This window comes from Cornus florida, unplaced genomic scaffold, assembly GCF_030987335.1.
Source record: "Cornus florida cultivar Cherokee Brave unplaced genomic scaffold, ASM3098733v1 CherokeeBrave_3.0.0_Hap2_Chr06, whole genome shotgun sequence".
Classification (NCBI taxonomy): Eukaryota; Viridiplantae; Streptophyta; class Magnoliopsida; order Cornales; family Cornaceae; genus Cornus; species Cornus florida.
Window position 1 is genome coordinate 33,687,053 of NW_026775576.1, and position 23,415 is coordinate 33,710,467.

Here is a 23,415-nt window from a genome sequence, read left to right on the forward strand (position 1 = left end):
AAAAGGTATTGGTATATTGTACTTTTTTTCCTTCGCTTAGGTTTTGTCCTACTGATTTTCCTGACAAGATTTTAATAAGACAGTTTTAACTTATGTAGTACCATTTTCTGACATACAAGAATTTTTCTAGAGATTTTTCTGAGTCTTTTTTTCCTAGTAAAGTTTTAATAAGGCATATTCTTCTTAGTGTAGTTGTACTCCGTTCATTCCAAAAAAAGGTGTATGTTCGGGAAAGTGGACTCACAGGGGAGCATATATAAGGAATGTTTGAAGATACTAAATAATTTATTGCCTTGTTGAAAAAAGAAAAAAAGAGCCAGATTCAAAACCATGGTCGATGAACGCGATTTCTCTCCATCTGCTTCTCTCTCCTCTTAAACGAATATTGTAGAGAAAAACAAGATCTGTAAGCGAAAAGATAATTATTGCACAGGAGCGCCACCGATTCTCTCTTATCTTCAGCGGATCATTTCCATCGTATCCAAGGCTGCGAAATAGAGCTTGAAGAAGGGATGTTGAAATTTAAAGGAAGAGATGGGTGGAGGTGGTATTGTGGTGGCGGCGTCTGGTGTAGGTGGTGGTGGGAGGAGTTGAAGAGAGAGAAAAACAGATGGAGATGGAGGAAAACGAAAAGGAGAGAGAAAAACAGATGGTGGTGGTGATGGTGGTGGTGGGAGGAGTTGAAGAGAGAGAAAAACAGATGGAGATGGAGGAAAACGGAAAGGAGAGAGAAAAAGATGGTGGTGGTGGTGGGAGGAGTTTGCAGAGGAGAGAGAAACAGATGGTGGGTCTGCGGACGATATACCGAGACTATTACAACTCGCAAGGAATTAATAAGGGCGAGCATAAATGACATTTCCCATTCACAGATATTTGTAACACATACCACTTATATATAAGTTATATAACACACCAAAAACAAAAAAAAAAGTAGTGACATAGAGCTGCCCAGATAGAAGTACATTTTAACAGTAAAATAACAAATTGCCAGACTCTTATCAGATGGGATTCACTTCAGAGGTTGGTTGGTTTGCTTGCCCGGTGTACCCTGCCGCAGCCTGAAATATGGACACTTTTAACACAAGATCCTTGATCAGCTCAAACACACAAACATCTCCTTCCACCAAATTATTTTCCCTTGCAAAAACTCTCCAACCCTTGCTTAATCTTGCCTGTTGATGTCCTCTTTCAGGTAAGTAACCGATATGCCACTCTCTTCCATCAGAAAGCTGAAGCTTAACGATATCTGTATCTGAAACACCAAGCAAATGCTTCGTCTTCTTGCCAAATTGCAATGGTATGTTCTGCATAAGAAAGAAAAGAAAAGAAAAAAAGGGATTTCTATCATTCCAACATCAAAGAGCAAAGAATACTACTTGGTATAATTAATTAAGATTAATTTATTGGGAGAAATATTCAGTTTGGTTCCAGTTATAAGTAGCTGGCACGGTTGGACATCTTTAAGACATCTTTAACTTTTTGACCGACGAAGCAACATGTGACATGAATCCAAAATTACTTGCCGAAGAAAAAAGAAATGAATTGAACATTGCTTCATGACCAATGATGCAGAATGTAACATGAATTCAAGGGCTCACCAGATAATAGGGGTGGTTTACATTATATGAACGCAATATAGCCATATGGAAAGGATTTTCAGACTTAACATTCTTGCAGAGTTAATTGCCCTGTGTCTTGCTTGGTTTATCACTGGTCCCCTTGTTGAACAAGTTATTGAAGAGGTGTTAATTCCAATCATTTCTTCGCACCACTCTTACAATACTTACTGGCAAAAAAAAAAAAAAAAAACAGAAAATAGAAAAAGAAAAACTTACTAGAAACAGTTCCTTGATTTGTAGTCTGAGAATATTTACTTGTGCCTCTATTTTTTTGAGTAGCCACTTGTGAACTTTTTGCCCTTTTTGTTGGATGATGCCCCTCTACATCAATTCTCTCCCTTTTGTCCTTAAGCTCACTCCCATTCAACAGATTAAAGCCCTGATCACTAACTGGTGGAGTCTGTGCTTGTAAATTCTCAACTTCTGCACACCTTACCAATGATTCATGAGCATCTGCAAATTATCAAATTAGGGATAAGAAACTCAATTCTTTCATCACTTCTGGCAGAAAAAAAAAAAAAAAGTCTGAAAGCTTACTAGAAACAGTTCTTTGATTTGTAGTCTGGGAATAATTGCTTTCGTCAATGCGAAATATGGAAACTTTTAGCACAAAATCCTTAACCTTCATCAGCTCAAAGACACAAGCATCTCCTTCCACCAAATTATTTTCCACTACAAAATTTCTCCAACCCTTGCTTAATGTTGCCCGTCGACCTGTGCAATAAATGCAACGGACATGCCACTCTCTTCCATCAGAAAGCTGAAGCTTAACAAAATCTGAAACACCAACCAAATATTTCATCTTCATGGAAAATTCCGTTGCCAAACTCTGCATAAGAAAGAAAAAAATAAATATATCATTCAAGCATCATACTGAAAATAGTATTTGAAGCTACATAATCAGCACAAGCAATAATCTTACACCATGCAACATAAAATCAAGGGCTCACCAGGAAAAAGTTTTGGTTTACATTATATGGACGCAATATAACCGTATGGAAAGGATTTTCAGACTTAAACATTCTTGCAGCATTAATTGCCCTCTCTCTTGCTTGGTTTATCACTTGTCCCCCTGTCGAACAAGTGTTGATACCAATGATTTTACACCATTTTCGTTTTACCAATGATTCTTGCCCATCTGCTATTTATCAAATTATTGACAAGAAAATCAACTGTTACATCACTTATGGCAGAAAAAAGTAGTATGAAAGCTTACTAGAAACAGTTCTTTGATTTGTAGTCTGATGACTTGTATCTTTATTTCTTTGAGTTGCCACATGTGAACTATTTGCAATTTTTGTTGGATTCTGCTCCTCTTCATTAATTCTATATGTTTTGTCCTTAAGTTTACTCTCATTTGACCGATCAAAACCCCTATCAAGAACAGGTGGTGCCGGTGCTCGCAAATTCTGAACATTCTTAGTCACAAACTGGTCCTTTCTCTTGGATTTATCCAACAAAGAATCATGCCCGTTTGATGTTTCGCTTCTGCTTGCTTTTCTTCCACATGCTCCATGCAAATTCTCTAATTCAATTGTTTGCTCCTGATCTTTTTTGTATCTTTTGCTTCTTCTTAGACATCGAGAAGCGGTATTCAAGCTCTGCAACAAAGCTGCACCGTTACCCTCTCTGTCGAGGCCGAGTCTAAATTTAGACGAAGATCCAACAAAACCCGAGGACCCCAAGATTTCAACAGAGTCATCATCTTCTATTTCTTCCTCATCAGATAATTGACATAACTTTCCATTATCATGTTTACTGCATGGAAACTGGATCTCAGTGACAGTCAATTCAATGATAAGACCTTGTGTAGCCGACACTTGTGAACCTTTTGCCCTTTTTGTTGGATGATGCTCCTCTACATCAATTCTCTCTCTTTTGTCCTTAAGCTCACTCTCATTCAACAGATTAAAACCCTGATCACTAACTGGTGGAGTCTGTGCTTGTAAATTCTCAACATTCTTACTCACAAACAAATCTGCACTTTTACCCTTTTTGTTGAGTACCGGACTAAATTTAGACGAAGATCCAACAAAACCCGAGGACCCCAAGATATCAACGGAGTCATCATCTTCTATTTCTTCCTCATCATCAGATAATTGAAATTGCTTTCCATTATCATGTTTACTGCATGGATACTGGATCTCGGTGGCAGTCAAATCAAAGATAAGAACATCGAAGCTTGAATTCCCTTTATATTTGAAGACTAAGAAGCTCCCGTAACTGATTGAGTGATGTTCCATAAATTGTTGCCAACCATCACAAAACCAAATCATTTTGTCAGTCTTCTCCAATGCCACATGGGAAACTTGGCCAGTAGGAACAGTGAGTATGGAAACAGCAGAGAGTTCATCACCGTACTTCCTAACAAACTTTTCCGGGATCCTCTGCAGATATGGAAAATCATTCACTCAACATGAATGTAGCTCCGAAAATTGTAAACACTATACTGTTCATCAAAGAGCAGCACACATACAGAGCAAAAATTTTACAAGAAACTGTTTTGGTTTGGCACGAGTTGCCTTTTCCTTGGTTCTTCAATTTTAATAGTTTATAAGATTAGCTACAACATTACCCTATGCTTAACCTTCTACAGGAAAAGAAAAAAAAAAAAAAAAAAAAAGATTTAACTGAGAGCATATATAAACTTGTGTAATTTTTTTTTAACATATATATAAACAAGTTTAATTGGGAGAGGATATAAACTTGTATTTTTTGAACATATTATATATATATAAATAAATAATGGGAGCTGATATATAAACAAGTTTAACTGTCTCTCCTTATTTTCTGCTCCAATCCTCCCTTCTCTCCTCCTTTATCTGTATACTCTATTGAGGATATCACTAAAACTGGGACTTTCACTCATACATAGATACATATATAAAAACTGGGACTTTCACTCATACATAGATTATATATATATATATATATAACCCACCCTTTTCTTTGTTTCCTCATCAACAAAGAGCATCTTTTTGTCCATCTCTATTGACTTCTCATCTTTGATTAAATTCTCTTCTTAAATTAAATTTATTCCAAACGAAAACATGCATTACACATGTAGGTCAAACAATCTGGCCAAGAAAGGAAGTTTATGGAAATATAACCTTCCTAAAACTTAAGCAAAGATATAACCTTTTGACTGCAGCATTATATTTGGGTGATCAATGATGTTCAAGAATAACACGGTTAATTCATTTGGGTGATCATGTTTAATTATTTTGAGATCAAGACATTATGATCCACATTTCAGAATTATTTCACATGGGACAATTAATTTGGAAATTAAGATCCAAAAATATTGAGATATATTTGAAGAAAATCCAACATGAGAATAAAAGTAAAATCAACTGCACATGTTAAAAATAAAATACAAACAATAACAATCCACAACAATCTATAATAATTTAATGAAGTTAAATCGTTTTTCTGTTTTTTTGGGTAATTCTTTTTACAGTTCATGGTTCATTACTCCCTTATTATGTACAATTAAAAAAGAAGAGCCATACCGAAAGGTCCAATTTTTACAGTTCATGGTTCTTCACATCACTTTTGTTTTACCAATGTTCAACAAAGCATAACATAAAGGAATATAAATAGAGAGAGAGGATAATATCTTACCAGCTTCTTCTCATGAATACTGGAGTGTAATATTATTTTGAAGAATTTTGATGATGGTCTCGGCCGAGAATTTGTCAGGCCGCAATCGCTTCCGTTGGGTTCCATTTCCCGCTTGTGTTGCTGCATTACTATACCTAGGCTATGTATATGAAAAAGATATATATAAATATATGTATGTATGTACCAACTGAGTTCTCTTGATCTCTGCAAGGAGGGTAATGGAAAAACTCCTCTTGGGAATATGAGAGGCAGCATTTACCAGAATACCTGGCACGCCCATTTTATCTTTACCCAAGAAAGTCATAATGCTGTCTTCTTTTTTTATGGAAATTGGTAGTGGGGTTATATCGACATTTTTCAAACACCACGTAATTCTCCAAATTTCAACTTTGGGATGTACTTCAATGATGTATTTTTGCTCTCTGAAAATATTAATTTTTTTAAAATTTTATTCTCGTAACGACTATATTATTAAAATGGCTATATCATAATAGGGTTGATATATTTATAGAGAAAAATGAAAGGTATTTTTTAAAAAAGTAAATAAATAAATATATATAATTATTTTTAAAAAATTAAAAAATAGGTTTTTGTGCCAATATAGCTGTTAAGGCACTGTTTATATCAACCAAACAGTGCCTAAAATGGCTATATGTCCGTAGGAATATTTTAAAAAGTAATTTTTTTAAATAAAAAAAAACACTTTTCTTTTCTTTTTCTTTTTTAAACTTTTTTTGCCCAAAAAAGCTTTTAAGGCACTGTTTGTGTCAGCCAAACAGTGCCTTAACGACTCTTTGGTTCAATTATTTTGTGGAAAAAAAAAAAAAGAGAGACCAAAAGAAGCCAAAAATCTGTTTTTTTTTTTTTTTTTTGCTTTTTTTCAAGCAAACATGTACTTAGGAACAATGTTCTGGGCTAAAACACTGTTCTGGGCAGGATATAAAAAATAAAAATAAACAAAACTGAAGCGGGCCCACATGAAAGGCCCGCTGCTCGCCAAGAGGATTGCGGTTTTCCGCGACCTATTCCGCCACCCATTGGGTGGGGCCCAATTTTTGGCAACGATATTGGAGGAGTCCAATAGCGAAATCCGGCGTAGAATCGCTGGATTTGAGACCATTGGACCTACTCTTAGCTCTAATACCTGGCACGCCCATCTTTGTCTTTACCCAAAAAGTCATAATGCAGTCTTCTTTTTGAACAATACTTCGTTGGGAGGATGAAGTTCATCTCCGCACTGACATGGCAACATATTATTGCGTCACATGTCCCACACTAAAATCACAGTGAGGTTCAACGTTCCCAATTCCCAGCTTCTGCCACCAATTCCCCTTTCCTCGCCTTCGTTCCACCACCCTCCTTCAATGCCCTCCCTCCGCCTCCCCCTCCCCTTCCCCTTATCTTCCCCTCTCGATCCCTCTCCTCTGCAACGCGCCACCACCATGCCCGAATTCATCCCTAAACCCGATCTCAACCATAACTGCTTTCATGTCCTTGTTATAATCAACGGGAATCAACTGAACGATGTGATACCCCTTGATTTAAGAACACGGGGTTGATCAAGTCCGCGCACGAGACCGAGAGTGATATCAAACAATTAATATTTTAAATCAAAAATAGAATACAAAAAGATAAATAAACAAAGAAATAATCTCACTGAAATGAAAAATGATAAATAAATAAATAATCTCCTTTAAATAAAATCCATTACTCGTCAAAGATAGATAAAAATCTCATTTGAATAAATTCTCCAAAAGAATACAACTCGGAAATCCTCACACATGGACCCCTATTTAAAATCCCATAACTGAAAATAAATAAATGTCTAATAAATGAAATAACTAATTAGAAGATAGAATCCTACGTCGATGATACCGAAAAAGTGATGATGCCAAGTCTTTGATATGCACGAACAACTGTTAATCCTGATACTGACGAGGACCTGAAAAAAATAACAATGGTTGGTCAAAACCCAGTACAAGTCCTTTCTACGACAACCCAAATAGAGATGTGAAAAAATTACACATCTATAGCTAATTCATGCAATAGCTACATTGTCGATAAGAATATAAATATACACACTAAAGACTCTCATCGGACTAAGGCAGACTCTACCGTGTAGTGAGTATCTCATCCAAATCGCACACAAAGGTGACAAGTCCTCCTTTTACCAGGGCACACACGTCTCTAAATCTAACTACCCATCTTAACTGCCAATATACGCCTCCATTCTAACCACTAATTACAACACCTCAAGCTTGTATCATGGTACATATAAAATCTGATAAGTGCTTAAATGTTGCACATTTCAGCACCTAAGTTAGGGTATTTTAGTCCTTGCATCTATCTTACTTTCATGTTTTAGTTCTAATTTATGTTTTTGTCAATTTCAGGTTAATAAGGTTCAAACGAATTAATTTTGGTTCACTAAAGCCTTTTTGGAGTCAAGCAAAGACAGTTGGAAAAAGTTTAGAAAATGACAAAAAGAGACCACTGCCATCAAAAGCGGTCGATTCCACCTTTTTCGGGCCATTGATGATGTTCCCAAAGATCAAGACGCAAACAAATTAGCCTAGGGCCAATATGAAGCTAAATAAGGTTTGAGGGAAGTTTCGAACACTGGGGGATCGATCCCCCCCCCCCCCCCCCCTATTCACAGAACTAAAAATACCCCTAGGGGATCGATCCCCCGGCCCCTGGCAGCATTGCGGGATTTATGTTTACTTGGCTATGAGATTTTCTTATTTTGGGTTTATTTTGTAACTTATTGGTCTCTAACAAGGCTTATATTTAAGGAAACCAAAACCCATTAGCTTGGGCAGAGTTTTTATTATTTTGATTATTAAGTTTTTATTTTTTAAAATCGATATCACGTTCTCTCTGGAAAACACAAAAAAGAGGAAAGCTAGGGTTCTTGAGAAAAGTTTAGAGAAGAAGAAGGTGAGCCAGATGAATCAAAGGATGAGGCTTGTTGACATCTTGCATCCATCAACCATGAACGGCTAATTCTTCAACTTAGGGTTGGATAAACCCTAAGCATGTAACCTAACTTTTCTCTCTTTTACTATTTTGGGGATTTAATTTATGTAAATTTTGTTATAGCCTTGAATAATTCTTTCAATTGATTATCTTTGTCAATCTTATATTGTCTTATATGTTTTTGAATGATAATTGATCTTTATACTTGATTTCTTTGTGAATTGAATCATGTGATGGCTATGCATTGTATTAGTTTAATGTAATTGTATTCTAATTTGATGGAAATTGCTTATATTAGATGGGTTGTACTACACAATTAGGTTAATGTCTAGTTTAAATAGTTTAATTTCAGGTTTGGTTAGTTTAATTTAAGGTAAATTAGTTAATTGCAATTTAATTATTAGGTAAGTAGACAATCCATACAATTGTTTGAAATCCATACTTATTGTTACAACTACATATCCTCTATATTAATGCATGTTAAATTTCTAACTTGAATTGATGAATCATGCTTTGAATTGGTGAATTGCACTACACTTAGTTTAATTGTCATTAGGTAGTTGATTCATACTTGAAATTGATGGTTTACACTTTTCATTGCAATTGTTAGCCACATATAGATTACATAGTATTATTTCCCCAATTAGTTGAAAGTTAGTGAGTTAGGGAATGTGCTTAGTGGTGAATCCTACACCCTAAGTCTCTTTCTAATCTCTTAAACTCTATTTCTTTATTGCAATCATTTAGTTTAAAATTAGTTTTATCACAAACAAAACCCTTTTTAACAATCACATAAGAACTAAAGTAGAATTCAATTCCGAAAACCAATAATTGTTTAGATCTCTTGGGATGATCCCTACCTGCTTCATATTCCATAGTATAAGTGTTTAGTGATTTTATAAATTATAAAATATGATGCCCACTTGACATTATTTCTAAACCTAAAGTGATGTGCATTATTTTGTGCACACGCTCGGTCGCATCATAATTTTGGCACCGTTGCCGGGGATATAACGGCTTTAAAGAATTGAATTAGACATTAGTTCTTTGTTGATTGTCTACTTTTACGTCATTTTAATTTTTATTTTCTCAATTGATTTGTCAATTAGGTACTTGAAACAAAGTGGAGCAAACGCTGGACTTAGACGTAATTAAATTTTTTTTGAAGTTGCTTAAGGACAATTTATAAGTTTCTCTTTAATTTTGTGCTTAATTGTTTACTGTTTTGCATACTTTGGACAGCCCAAGTAGATGCTTAAATTGAATTGTTTTATTTCTAAGTCCAAGCATACCTTCTTGTAGAAGGCATCGGCCCGTGTGGAGGCATTTAATTGTTTTAAGTGCATTGATATTATTAAGGAGTTTGGGAATATCATATGTGGAGGTTGAAAAATTGAAGTGTTGGTGTGTTGACTTATTTTAGTGCATGCATGGTAGTAGATCACTTAATCGTTCTCTTGCTCCTGTAAATCAAAATCTCGAATTTTCTCTTCGGCGTTTAAGAGTTAGTACTAGGGATAGTCATCCTAATCTTCCAAATTTTGATCTTCCATCACCTTTAATAGAAGACCTAATAGATCTAATTGAAGATCCTATTGTAGATCTTGGTCATGTGGATCATAACGGTGTGCACCACCCACCACAAGTTTATATTGTGGATCCTCAAGGTGTGCATCCACCCTTGGGAATGCCACGACCAATCAATCCTGTTGTGCAACAACCAAATTTAAGGATGCCAAAGCCAAATGTTGTTCCCCCAGTTGGTGAGCAACAACAACAATATGTTCAAATGGCATACCCTCAACAAGGTCAAATGGCATATCATCAGCAAGGTCAAATGCCATATCATCTTCTCAATCCTCTCAATCCTCTAATGGTCCTTAGGGATCGTTACACTCCAAATCAATATAATGCACCCACTTGCATTCAATTGCCAAATTTCAGTGCTCATCATTATGAGATTAAGGCTTCCACCATTAACATATGCCCCCTTTTCTATGGGTTGAGCAATGAAGAGCCTTATAAACATTTAGATGAGTTCTTGGAAGTCTGTTCCACCGTGAAAATCACGGATGTGCCAGAAGAAGTCCTTAAAATGAAGTTTTTCCTTTTCACTCTTTGGGATAAAGCTAAATATTGGTTTTACAACTTGTGGTCAAATACAATCACCACTTGGGCACAATTGCAACAAGAGTTCCTAAAAAAGTACTATCCTGCGAGTCAAACCGATGCCATGAGAACTTCCATTCATGAATTTAAAGAAGAAGAAGGAGAACCCCTTCAAGAAGTATGGGAACGTTTGAATGACTTGCTACGGAAGTGTCCACATCATGACATTCCTAAGTGGCAATTAGTTCAATATTTCTTTTCAAGTTTATCCAATACTAATAAGGGCATTGTTGATGCTTCTTGTGGCGGAAGCTACATAGAAAGAAATGAAGATGAAATTTGGCATCTTTTCGAAAAAATGAGTGAAAACTAAATGCATAGATATTCATCTTCTAGGGGTGGTCACCTAACAAATGTGGGAGGAAAGAAAGCTCAAAATCAAATAGACTCTTTCATGAAAATTGCCTCCGAGGTCAAAAATCTTACTCAAAGGTTTGATACATTCCTTTTGAATCAAAGACCGGCAATTCAATCTTATCCTCATCAGTCCGGTGAAATGTGCATGACTTGTTCTAGTTACATTCACCATACTTTAAATTTCCCTCTTGGACAAATCATACCAAATGAGTCTCAAAAACAAGCAAATACAACTTTCATTCATTAAGGGAACAACCCTTATTCTAATACTTATAATTCGGGGTGGCAAAATCATCCAAACTTTGCATGGAAAAATCAAGGAGACAGTGCAAACCCTCCTCAAACTCAAGGTTACCAAGAAAAGTATGTTCCCTCACATCTCTAAAATCAAAATTAGAATTCTCAAGGTTACCGTCCTTCATTCTATCTTCACAATGTGAATCAATACTCTCATCCTCAAGCATCAAATTCTTAATCATACTCTCATCCTCAAGCATCAAATTCTCAATCCTACTCTAATCCAAATCAAGTGCCTCCTAAGAGTTCCGCTTTTGAGGACAAGGTCTTGCAAGCCTTAGGTGATCTTCGAAAAGATAATCAATTGTTTCATTCTCACTCTCAATCAATTGCAAAGCTTGAAGCTCAAATCAGGCAATTAGCTAATTCTTTAAATGTGAGAAAGAATGGTAAGTTTCTTAGTCAAACTGAGGCCAATCCTAAGGGGCAATTTATGGCGCAAGTAAGTCCTTCATCAGAATTTTCTGGAAATGAGCAAGTTCAAGCAATTACTACCTTGAGGAGTGGTAGGAAAGTGGACAACAAGGTAGAGGTACCTAAGGAGGATAGTGAATTGACACAACCAAGTAGTTGCATCCATCCCATTCAAAATCCTATTCTTACTCCCTTGGATGCTAGTGGTTCCAAAAAGGACATTCCATCATCTTCATCATCATCTCCCCAATTAAAGAAGCCTTATGAGCTAAAAGCTCCATTTCCTCAAGCTTTAATAGAGACTTCATCATTTGGGAGACAGGAAGGAAAAATTCATGATATGATGGAAGTGTTCAAACAAGTGAAAATTAATATTCCTCTTTTAGATGCAATTAGGCAAATTCCACCATATGTAAAGTTCTTGAAGGACTTGTGCACACAAAAGAGGAAGAACAAGGGAAGGGACCTTAAGAAAGTGTTTTTAACAGAACAAGTGAATTCCATCATTCTGTCTAACACTCCTCCTAAGTTCAAGGATCCGTGTGCTTTGACCATTTCTTGTGTTATTGGAAACCAAGAGGTTCGTAAAGCTCTCATTGATTTAGGTGCAAGTATTAATCTCATTCCATACTCTATTTACTTGCAATTAGGATTAGGGGACTTGAAGCCAACATTGATAGTAATCCAACTAGCTGACAGATGAATTAAGAAACCGAGGGGAATTGTTGAGGACATCTTAATTAAGGTTGATAAATTTTATTTCCCGATTGATTTTATGGTACTTGATACTGAGCCAATCCCTAATCTTACCAATCACATTCCAGTCATCCTAGGAAGATTATTTCTTGCCACCGCCAATGCCACCATTAATTGCTGATCTGGAATTATGGACATCTTTTTTGGCAACATGATGGTTAAGCTTAATGTATTCAATGTGAGTCAACATCCCAAAGATGAAGACGAGTGTTTCCTAGTGGATGTTTTGGATGAAATCATAGAGGAGATTCTCCCCTCTATTGAGGTGTGCCTTTGTGAAATGTTTGAAAGTTGTGGTTTTGACACAGAAGGATCCATAAGTGAGGTGAATGCTTTGATGGACTCTGCGGCCACTTTGGATTTCCCACCTTGGAAAAGCAAAAAAGAACCTCTTCCTTCACTATTTAGTACTCCACCAGTTCCGTCTTTCATCTCGCCTCCTACTCTTGAGCTTAAGCCTCTTTTATCCAATCTCAAATACGTCTTCTTTGGCCCAAAAGAGACTCTTCCGGTCATCATTGCTTTAAATCTTGAAAATGACCAAGAGAATGATCTTTTGGAAGTGCTTAAAACTAACAAATAAGCCATTGGATGGAGTGTGGCTGACCTAAAAGGCATTGACCTTTCTATTTGTATGCATCACATACACTTGGAAGAGGATGAAAGGCCATTTAGGGATGCTCAAAGGAGATTGAACGCAAATATGAAAAAAGTTGTCATAAAGGAGGTTGTGAAACTTCTAGATGCGGGAATCATTTATCCTATCTCTGATTCCAAGTGGGTTAGTCCAACTCAAGTGGTTCCTAAAAAGTCAGGAATCACAGTTGTTGAAAATGCTAAGGGTGATCTTATTTCAAAACGCACCGCCACTTCGTGGCATGTTTGCATAGATTACCGAAAGTTGAATTCTGCCACTAGGAAGGACCATTTTCCATTGCCTTTCATTGACCAAATCTTGAAAAGATTGGCTGGGCAACAATATTATTGCTTCTTAGATGGTTACTCGAGGTACAATCAAGTGGCCCTAGATCAATTGGATCAAGAAAAGACCACCTTCACATATCCTTTTGGTACATTTGCTTATTGACGGATGCCCTTTGGATTGTGTAATGCTCCTATCACTTTCCAAAGGTGTATAATGTCAATTTTTTCTAACATAGTGGAGAAGTATTTAGAAATCTTCAAGGATGACTTCTCAATTTTTAGGTCCTCATTTGATTCGTGTCTCCAAAATCTCAAAAAAGTGCTTCAAAGATGTCGTGAGACTAATCTGGTGTTAAGTTGGGAAAAGAGCCATTTCATGGTTCAAGAAGGATTCGTGCTTGGACATGTCATTTCTAAAAGAGGAATAAAAGTAGATAGAGCAAAAGTTGAGCTGATTTCTGAATTGTCTCCACCTACTACGGTGAGAGAAATCCGCTCCTTTTTAGGACATGCCAGTTTTTGTCGATTCATCAAAGACTTTACCAAAATTGCTAGACCATTGTGCAACCTTCATGCCAAGGAGACTCCATTTGTCTTTGATGAAGCATGCCTAAATGCTTTTCATCAACTTCGCACTCTTTTATCGTCCACTCCCATCATGCAACCTCCAAATTGGTCCTTACCATTTGAGATTATGTATGATGCTTCCAACTTCGCAATGGGTGTTGTTTTGGGGCAAAGGGTAGGTAAACTACCATGTGCTATATACTATGTGAGAAAGACTTTCTCGGGTGCCCAATTGAACTATTCTATCACTGAGAAAGAATTACTTGCCGTAGTATATGCCCTTGATAAATTTCGGTCATATCTCTTAGGATCCAAGGTAATTGTGTTTTCCGATCATGCCGCTCTTAGGCACCTTTTAATGAAAAAGGAAACCAAACCTTACTTGATAAGATGGATCCTACTTCTTCAAGAATTTGACTTTGAAATCAAGGACAAAAAGGGCTTCGACAATGTCGTTGCCGATCATCTGTCTAGATTAATGATTGAATCTTCTCCAAATCTTGAAATTCATGAATCATTTCCGGATGAACAACTCTTTCAAATCTCAAATGGGACGTTGCCTTGGTTCGCCGACATTGTTAACTATCTTGCAACCGACAAACTTCCCATTAATTGGTCAAAACAAGAAAAGGACCGATTCTTTGCTAACATCCGAAATACTATTGGGAAGATCCCATTCCATTTCGTTATTGCCAGGATCGAATCATAAGGAGATATGTGCTGGAAAGTGAAGCTCCGAGTGTCCTTGTATTTTGTCACACGCTTGTGGTGGGCATTTTAGTGGAAAAAGACCACTTTGAAGGTTCTTCAAAGTGAGCTCTTCTGGCCCACTATCCACCGAGATACCTATAACTTTTGCAAGGTGTGTGTTTGGTGCCAAAAGTTGGCATCAATGTCAAAAAGAGACATGATGCCTTTAACTTCAGTCTTCATGGTTGAAATCTTCGATGTATGGGGCATAAATTTTATGGGACCATTCCCAATATCTTATGGCTTTCAATACATTCTCGTTGCCATTAATTATGTGTCAAAGTGGGTTGAGGCTTGTGCTATCAAAACGAATGACCACTCCGTGGTAATTGTATTCATTAAATCAAACAATTTTGCTCATTTTGGTTTGCCAAGGGCCATAATAAATGATGGAGGAAAACATTTCTGTAATCAATTCTTGAAGCAACTTTTCTTGAAATACTTCGTCACACATAAGGTGGCCACTCCCTACCATCCCCAAATAAGTGGGCAAGTCGAGGTGTCAAATAGGAAAATCAAGTATATTCTTGAGAAAACTGTTAATTCGACCCGAAAAGATTGGTCAAGGAAATTGAATGATGCTTTGTGGGCTTACTGGATAGCTTACAAGACTCCAACAGGCATGTCTCCATATATACTTGTTTATGGGAAACCTTGTCATCTTCCAGTTGAGATAGAACACAAAGCACTTTGGGCAATAAAAAAACTCAACTTTGATCTTGATAAGGTTGGAAAAGACTGTTTGCTCCAAATTAATGAGCTAGAGGAATTCAGAAATGATGCCTATGATAGTTCAAAAATCTACAAGGCAAGGACAAAAGCATTTCATGATAAACATATTGTGAAAAAGTCCTTTGAGGCCGGTCAAAAGGCTTGGTTATTCAACTCTAGGCTCAAATTCTTCCCTGAAAAGCTTCGAACCAAATGGGAAGGCCCTTATCTAATCATCTCTGTCCACCTCATGGGGCGGTTGAACTTCAAAATCTAAAGGATGAAGGGACCTCCAAAGTTAATGGTCAAAGGCTTAAACCATATATTGGTGGACAAGCTCTTCAAAGAAATGTGGAATCCGCTCTCTTAGTGGATCCCATTTACTTTGAAGATTGAGAGTATCTCACATCTTTCTAGCGACGTTAAACACTAGTTGTATCGAGTTTCTCCTTCGTTGCATGTTAATTTACATTTTATTATTATTTTATTTTTACTTTTTTTCTTTCTCGTTTTATATATTTATGCATTTTAAATTCAAAAAGAAAAAAATAAATAAATAACAAAATAATTTTTTTTTTAATGGGTAGGGTAAGTTAGTGTTTGATTTTTATTCCAATTTATTATTATTATTATTATTATTATTTTTTATTTTTATTTTTATATATAATTTATTTTTGTGTATATATTTCTTTCTAGTTTTGCTTTATTCAAAAAAGTTAAAAAATAAAATAAATAAGAATAAAAAATAAAAAATAAAGGGGATCGATCAATCCCATGCTTTTGGCAGAGAACAACAAAAAAATGGCCCTAGTGGATTGATCCCCCAACCATGTGGATCGATCCCTTTTCATCTGTTTTCCACTTTCTCATTACACAGTAAAGGGGCAATTTTGTGTCTAGAAATATGGATCCCTCACTTAGGTGATCGAGCCCCCTAGCCTTGCCCTTGAATATCTCTCGCCTCCACCTTCCATCCCCATAGAAATTTTGTTTTTCCTCCCTGCAAATCCCTTAACCCAAATCTCCACTCCCAATTCCTTCATCTGTCCTCACCGATTCTTTTCCTTCCCCGCGAATCTCTAAACCCAACCTCCACTCCCAATTCCTTTGTCCATCCCTCACAGTTTGTTCTTCTCTACCGTGGTGTCGAAGGCGTCAAATTTCGGCGCCATCTTTGGCTGACGGTTTGTGTGACGACCTTGGTTTTTAGGCCAGCGTGTCCTGTGATGAACCGAAGATTGACCCAATAACGGATCCAAATGCGGAAGCAAGAAACAAATCGACGGTCTCCCAAGACACAACACACCTCTAATACACTTTGATGACCTTTCATGAGGTTGTGGAACTCAATGAGAACTAACGCGGAAGCAAAAGATCGAAAAAATAACAATTAAGCCCCCAGGGGCAAAATAGTCATTTTACATGGAAATGACGTCCCTAGAATGTATATCATTCCCAAAACACATCCGCAACTTCCCTTGGAGTCATGGAACTCAAAAGAAAGTAGCAGAAGCGAATTACAAGAAAACCGGACAAAAATAGCCCCAAGGGCAAAATGGTCATTTCTGAAAAAATATAAAATCGGGTGCTACCGAGTACACCACTGGGAAGACAGCGAAAATTTAATCAAGTTGGACTCAAGAATCACTTGATTTGGAGTCCGGATAGAAGAAAAAAGTCAAAACAAAGTTTTGACGTCTTCGAGGCTGTGAATAGTGTTTTGACAGTAGTGAATAGTAACTAGGCAAAATGCTGAAGGTCGTGCGCCGTTTTGAGATACTAAATGATGTTTTCTAGAAAAACACGAAGAAGAAACCCCCCTTAAAATAATTTTTCCAAACTGACCATGTCAAAAGAAAAATTTATTTTTGATGTAAAATCCCCAAAATGCCCTTGTAACAGACTTTTTCAAATAGTTCATATGCGCACAGGAAATCAGATTTGACGAGGGGTTTTCGGGTCCGATATGACATTTTCTGAAAAAACACAAAGAAGAAAATCCCCCCCCCCCCCCCAAAATTGAGTTTTCTACCAAACCCCGCTGAAGGAAATGAAAAAAACTCACTGTAAAATCCCCAAAATGCCCCTAGATCAGAATTGGACAAGAGGGCAAAAAGCTGCTACAGGATCTGAGATAAAAAAAAAATGGGCTACCAAACGATCTTTTCTGGAAAAACAAGAAGAAGAAACCCCTCCTGAAATTAAATTTTCTACCCGGCATCGCGAGAGAAAATGAAAAAAACACACTGTGGATTGGCCAAAATGCCCCTCCATGAATTCTGGTCATGAGGTTCCAAAAAACTGCTAAATGAAAATTAGAAAACTGAACTTTACGATGGATTTCCGGTACCAAGACAACATTTTCTTGAAAAACACAATGAAGAAACCCCCCCTAAAATCACGTTTTCTAAGTGACCATATGAAGACCGGAATTTAATTCTAGAATGAAAACCCCAAAGTACCCTTAAATCAGATTATGTAAGAAAATTGTAAAATGAGTCCATAGGAGGCTCAAATCACAAAGGATGAGGTTTTTCTTGAAAAAAATCATGCACGCAAACGTAACTTCCCTATTAGGATGTGCTACAATGGTCCATGGCTTAAAAATATCGCCGATGCAAAATTCGATCCCCCCACGGCCAAAAAGGCAAAAATGAACTAGAAATGAGAAATTTGAAAACTAAAATTAACAAATGATTTCAAATTACCGTTTGGCCCTTGGTCCCACTTCATGCATATTAAATAGGTCCTAATGAATGTACTCGTGCACACTTTGCATCACCTGATTTGGAAATGAACCCTTAAAGGCTCTGTTAACCACTAATTGACTCTAGAGGGGGGGTGAATAGAGTCAATGGCCAATTTTCGCAATTTATGAAATTTGTTTTACAACAACTATTATGCAATGATTAATTGAAAAATTTAAGCAATATATAGCACAAGTATAAAAGAGATAGAGATAGGAAAATGCAAACAATGAACTCGGTGATTTAGCGAGGTTCGGAAACTCCTACTCCTCGGCTCAAGATCCCCCTTGAGACTTCCCAAATTCACTAGAGCTTCTCCTTAATGGTGGAGAGCAAACCTTCAAATTTGAAGCAAGACCTTGCTTCTTTTCCTTGCTAGGAGAACACCCTTCTCCTAGGCTTCTTTTGGGTCACACCAACCCTTACAAGATTGTAGCAAAGTTTGTAAATGAAATACAAGAATCTCTCTCAATAAGTATACAAGTGTAAGCTCTCAACTAGAGAATATCAGAATATTAATGAAGCTAAAGTTCTAGGATGAGAGAATGTAGTGATGGTTGAAAGTGAAAGCTCAGAGAAGAATTTAATGGCTTATTGAATGCTCTTGAATGCTCTCTTGAATGTATTATTCAGTGGTGTCTTAACTTCAGTAAAATGACCCTTCTTTATATAGACAACCGAGGCTTAATATGTCTGTTAGAAGTAGTTAGAAGTCTTAAATGCAGAAAAGTGCCGTTGAAGATTCAAATAATTTAGAAGAGCCGGCTCTTCAAAAAATTGGAGGAGGCTCCAATAAATGGGAGGTGGCTCCAATAACTGGGAGGAGGCTCCAATTCACAAAATATATTCTACGACACACAATTTGGCTACAAAGAGCAGGCTCCAATATTTGGGAGGCGGCTCCAATCCTTGTGTAAGACTAAAAATGAAACAAGTCTTGTTCTATGCACTTCCTATTATGAGAGCATGCATAAGTAAAGTTCATGGAAAGATTTTAGGCCTTCTAAAAACTGATTTTTAGAGAAAATATGCATAAACCTAAAAACTTGAGCTTCAGAAGATATTCAAATATGCTTTAACATTTAAATCTAAAGCTCTCACCATCCTATCTACCCTTTTCTCCATTCCCTGACCATGATCTTTTGAGCTTGATGAAGACTTGCTTTCTTCCTTGAAATTGTTTGATTAATCTTTGAAGTTTGAGTCTTTCTTTGATTTCTTGCAATCTTTGAGGCTTCATTGAGTCCATAGCTTGAGTACTTGAATGCTTGAAATGGCTCATCTAGCTCATCATATAAGATATGAACTATATATAACTCAATGAAAATATTAGTACATAAACATCATTAATGGTTTGTAATCATCAAAAATAAGCTTGACCTTTAGATAAAAATCCTTAGGCCAACAATCTCCCCCTTTTTGATGATGACAAAACATTAATGTGTTTATTGACAAAGTAGAGTTGTATTTGAAAGAGAGCTCCCCCTATCAATAAGCATATCTAAAGTATCATATCATGCTTGATTTCATTTAACTTTTTACAGATATTTTTATAAGTCGCCCCCTATCAATATGCATCAATCAAGATATATATAAAAAGTAGAGTAGACACATAGAGTAGACACATAGCATAATAACACATCTTTCTCCCCCTTTGTCATCTCAAAAAGTCTACTTCTATGAAAGAGAAAATACATGCCAATTCATGAACTATTAGAGAATGAGAATTTAAAGGGCAATAAAATAGGAAATATGTCATTTTATAGATGACAGAAGTCAAAACATTAGATAAGGAAAATATGAACATAACTAGCAGATGTTAGACAAAAGCATAGATCATGATAAAGACTTCAAAAGAAAAACGACATAAGTAAAAACATAGCTAAAAGTGGCTTTTTCAAAGTAGATAAAACAAGTGAGTGCACAAAAAGAGTTTTTAGACGAGGTGATATTGTTCTAAGTAGAAGGAGGAGGGGGTTCATGGACTTTTCGAAAGGCTTCAAAGTCTTCACTTATATGAGTGACAGTCATAAGCACTTCGTCAAGTTATTGTTGTTGGTGTTCAAGAGTGGTTTGTTGTTCTTGAAGAGTGGCTTGATTTTGACGAGAAACATTTAGAAGTTCCAATAAAAGATCATGATTTGAGCGATGTGCAACTGGAACATCCTCATCTTCAGCACTATCATTGCTTTCATGTTCTTCCTCATCCCCATCATCAACATCCTTAATCTCTTCTCCACGAGCTCTAGCCTCTTCGAATCTTCTCTGCCTAGGATAAAACCACATACCATCGGGATCCCTTTTTAGCCCCATTGTGTCTAGATTGAAAGCATCAAGGATATCTCTTGGGCCTAGTTTGGCTGATTCACTTTTGTCAAGTGGAATTTTATTAGCCATGAAAATGTGAGTGAGAACCATGGCATAGTGGAGTGGAGTCTTTTTCTTTTTCTTGCATGCCAACATGTGATGAAAGATAATTTAGGCCAAGTCAAAATCTTTTCCATTTAAGACACACCAAATCAAAAAGATTTCCATGCGAGAGACTTTTGAGTGATTGCCGGTTTTAGGAAGAATGGAGTATGCAATAATTTTGTGGATCAAGCGAGCTTCCATAGTCAATTCTTTGGATTTGACTTCTTTGATATTGGTAGTGCGGGAATCATAGCTCATTTGGCGAATGGCTACTAGTTTGTCAAAATCTTTCCCAATAAACCATTTTTGAGGAGAGTAGAATTGAATACCATCATCCATAAAATGAAAGATTTTGGAAATGCTTCTAACATCAAGATAGAATTCCACTCCAGCCACATAGCATTGTAACTTCTCTACACCAGGCATTTTCTCAAGGTAGGTGTAGAATAACTGAACAAGTCTTGGATAAAACTTGTTTTTCATCCCAACAAATGACCCAAGGCCATTAGCATTAAAGAGTTTGTAGGTGTTGAGGTTGAGGTCATCACAAATTGTGTGTGACAGAACCTTTCCTTTGGCCACTTTCCTATGAAGAAATTCTTACTCGTATAGCCTCTTGTGAGTAGGAGTTCTATATAACTTTGTGGCAGAAATTTAAATTGGACTTGGAGGAGGAGTTTGTTCATTTGGGATAGAGTCATGAGATTGAGTGATCCTAGTTTTGCCACGAGAAGGATTCCTTCTACGGGAGGATGATGCCATGGAAACTCAGTAGGGACCTAAACAAGTCACAATTTTAAAACTAAACCTATATTAATTTTAAAAGATATGGAGGCATTTTCAAAAGACTTTGAACAAAATTTTTTCATATCTAGACAATTTGGAGAACAAAACAATAAAATAAACTATGTTTGAAAACCTAAAAAAAAATTGTGAGAAACAATGCGATTGTTGTTGGATTTTGAAAAATGAATTTTGAAATGTAGACTTAAAATGGAATTTTAATGGAATAAAATTAAAAATAAATGAATTCACAAAGCAACCCCCAAAAAAAAATTTGCTGAAAGTATTAATTTTCTAGGGTTTGATAGAAAATTAAGTCTTGAGAAATGTTGAATCAATTATGACAATTCATGTGGAATTGGTAAAATATTATGGAAATGTAAACCCAAGAGGGAAATTCAACATAATCCACAAGAAAATGCTTAGATTCATGAAGCAAGACCAAAATTTTGGATCAAAATATGACATTTCTAGGGTTTGAACATGTAATGTAAAGGAGATTAAACCAAAATTTTGTTCAAAAATGAAAGGAATTCATGCAACAAAATTCAATTTAAGATGAGTTTAAAGTAATTCATGGAGTATTACATCAAAGCATGGACCAATACATATATATGATAGACGAAATAATGAAGAAAGGAGAACAAATGAGGTTGAAGTTTTTACCTGAGATGAGGAAATTCTTGCACAACAATGAGAGGAGAATGAATTAGGATGCAGAATAAAGGCCACTTGATATTATATGATGGATGAAATCATTTTGAGACCTTAAAATTTAAAGCACTCATACTCATGGTGAAGGAGCTCTCACGGTTTATGCTCTCTGGAATTGGTGAATATAATGCCTAAAATGCTACTGCCGAGAGGATTTAAGAGAGACATTCCTGATTAGAGCCGGCTCATGGGAAATTGGAGCCGGCTCAAGAGCTTTTTAGAGCCGGCTCTTGATTTTTGGAGAGATCCCGAGAGTTAGGACTTGGATGCAAGTTTTGGGGAGCCGGCTCATAAAATTTGGTGATCCGACTCTAGAGATACCGAGAGATAGGATTTGTGATTTTCTTGGATACAGGTTGGAGAGGCGGCTCTTGAATGAGATGATCCGGCTCTTGTTTTCTATAGAGGCGGCTCTTATTTAGATTGGAGCCGGCTCTGCTGCTGCTACTTCACTGCATGACATTCTGCTCTGTGATCATTCCAATTTCTCTTCTGAGTAGACAGAATCTCTCCTCTTGGAGTGGTTTTGTGAAGATGTCAGCTAATTGCTTTTCAGTAGTCATAAATATAAGATCAATATCACCCTTAGAAACATGATCCCTAAGAAAATGGTATCTAATTTCTATATGCTTTGTTCTTGAATGCTGAATAGGATTTTTAGAGATGCTTATTGCACTTGTATTATCACACATAATAGGAATGTGATCAAAATAGAGTCCAAAGTCTTCTAGTTGTTGTTTAATGTAAAGTGTTTGAGCGCAATAACTACCGGCTGCAATATACTCGGCTTCCGCCATTGATAGAGCTATGGAATTTTGTTTCTTGCAAGACCAAGATACTAATGATTGTCTAATGAAGTGACAAGTCCCGCTAGTACTTTTTCTATCAACTTTGCATCCACCAAAATCAGTGTCCGAGTAACCAACAAGGTCAAATGATGTATGTCTAGGATACCAAAGTCCCAAGAATGTGGTATAGCTCAAATAGCGAAAGATTTGTTTAACGGCACATAAATGAGATTCTTTAGGACAAGATTGAAAACGAGCACATAAACATACACTAAACATGATATCCGGTCTACTTGCGGTTAGATATAAGAGACTACCAATCATACCTCTGTATTTTTTAATATCTACATCAGTGCCCTTTTCATCTTTATCAAGTTTCAAAGATGAGCTCATTGGAGTATTGGCATGTTTGACTTCCTCCAAGCCAAATTTCTTTAGCAAATCTTTAACATACTTAGATTGGCAAACAAAAATGCCATCAAGTGTTTGTTTGATTTGCAATCCTAGGAAAAAAGTAAGTTCACCCATCATGCTCATTTCGAATTCATTTTGCATACTAGAAGCAAACTTTTCACATATCACACTATTGGTTGATCCAAAGATAATATCATCAACGTAAATTTGAATGATCAATAAGTTGTTATCGATGGTTTTAGTGAAAAGAGTATTATCAATTTTACCTCTAATAAAACCATTAACAAGTAGAAAACCACTTAGTCTTTCATACTAAGCTCTTGGAGCTTGTTTCAAACCATACAAGGCTTTTGATAATTTGAAAACATGGTTTAGGTAATTATAGCTTTC

General features: G+C 36.4%; 1 protein-coding gene across 1 annotated transcript; it reads right to left on the reverse strand.

The window, feature by feature from the left end:
* Positions 1 to 687: 687 nt before the first annotated feature.
* LOC132311301 (uncharacterized) lies at positions 688 to 5,494 on the reverse strand. The gene is made up of 5 exons (XM_059809173.1): positions 5,244 to 5,494; positions 2,836 to 4,006; positions 2,157 to 2,757; positions 1,599 to 2,072; positions 688 to 1,304 (listed from the first exon to the last, which is right to left on the reverse strand). Exons 1-3 carry the CDS (start codon positions 5,367 to 5,369, stop codon positions 2,558 to 2,560), a joined length of 1,497 nt encoding a protein of 498 aa, XP_059665156.1. The 5' UTR covers positions 5,370 to 5,494; the 3' UTR covers positions 688 to 1,304; positions 1,599 to 2,072; positions 2,157 to 2,557.
* Positions 5,495 to 23,415: the final 17,921 nt, after the last annotated feature.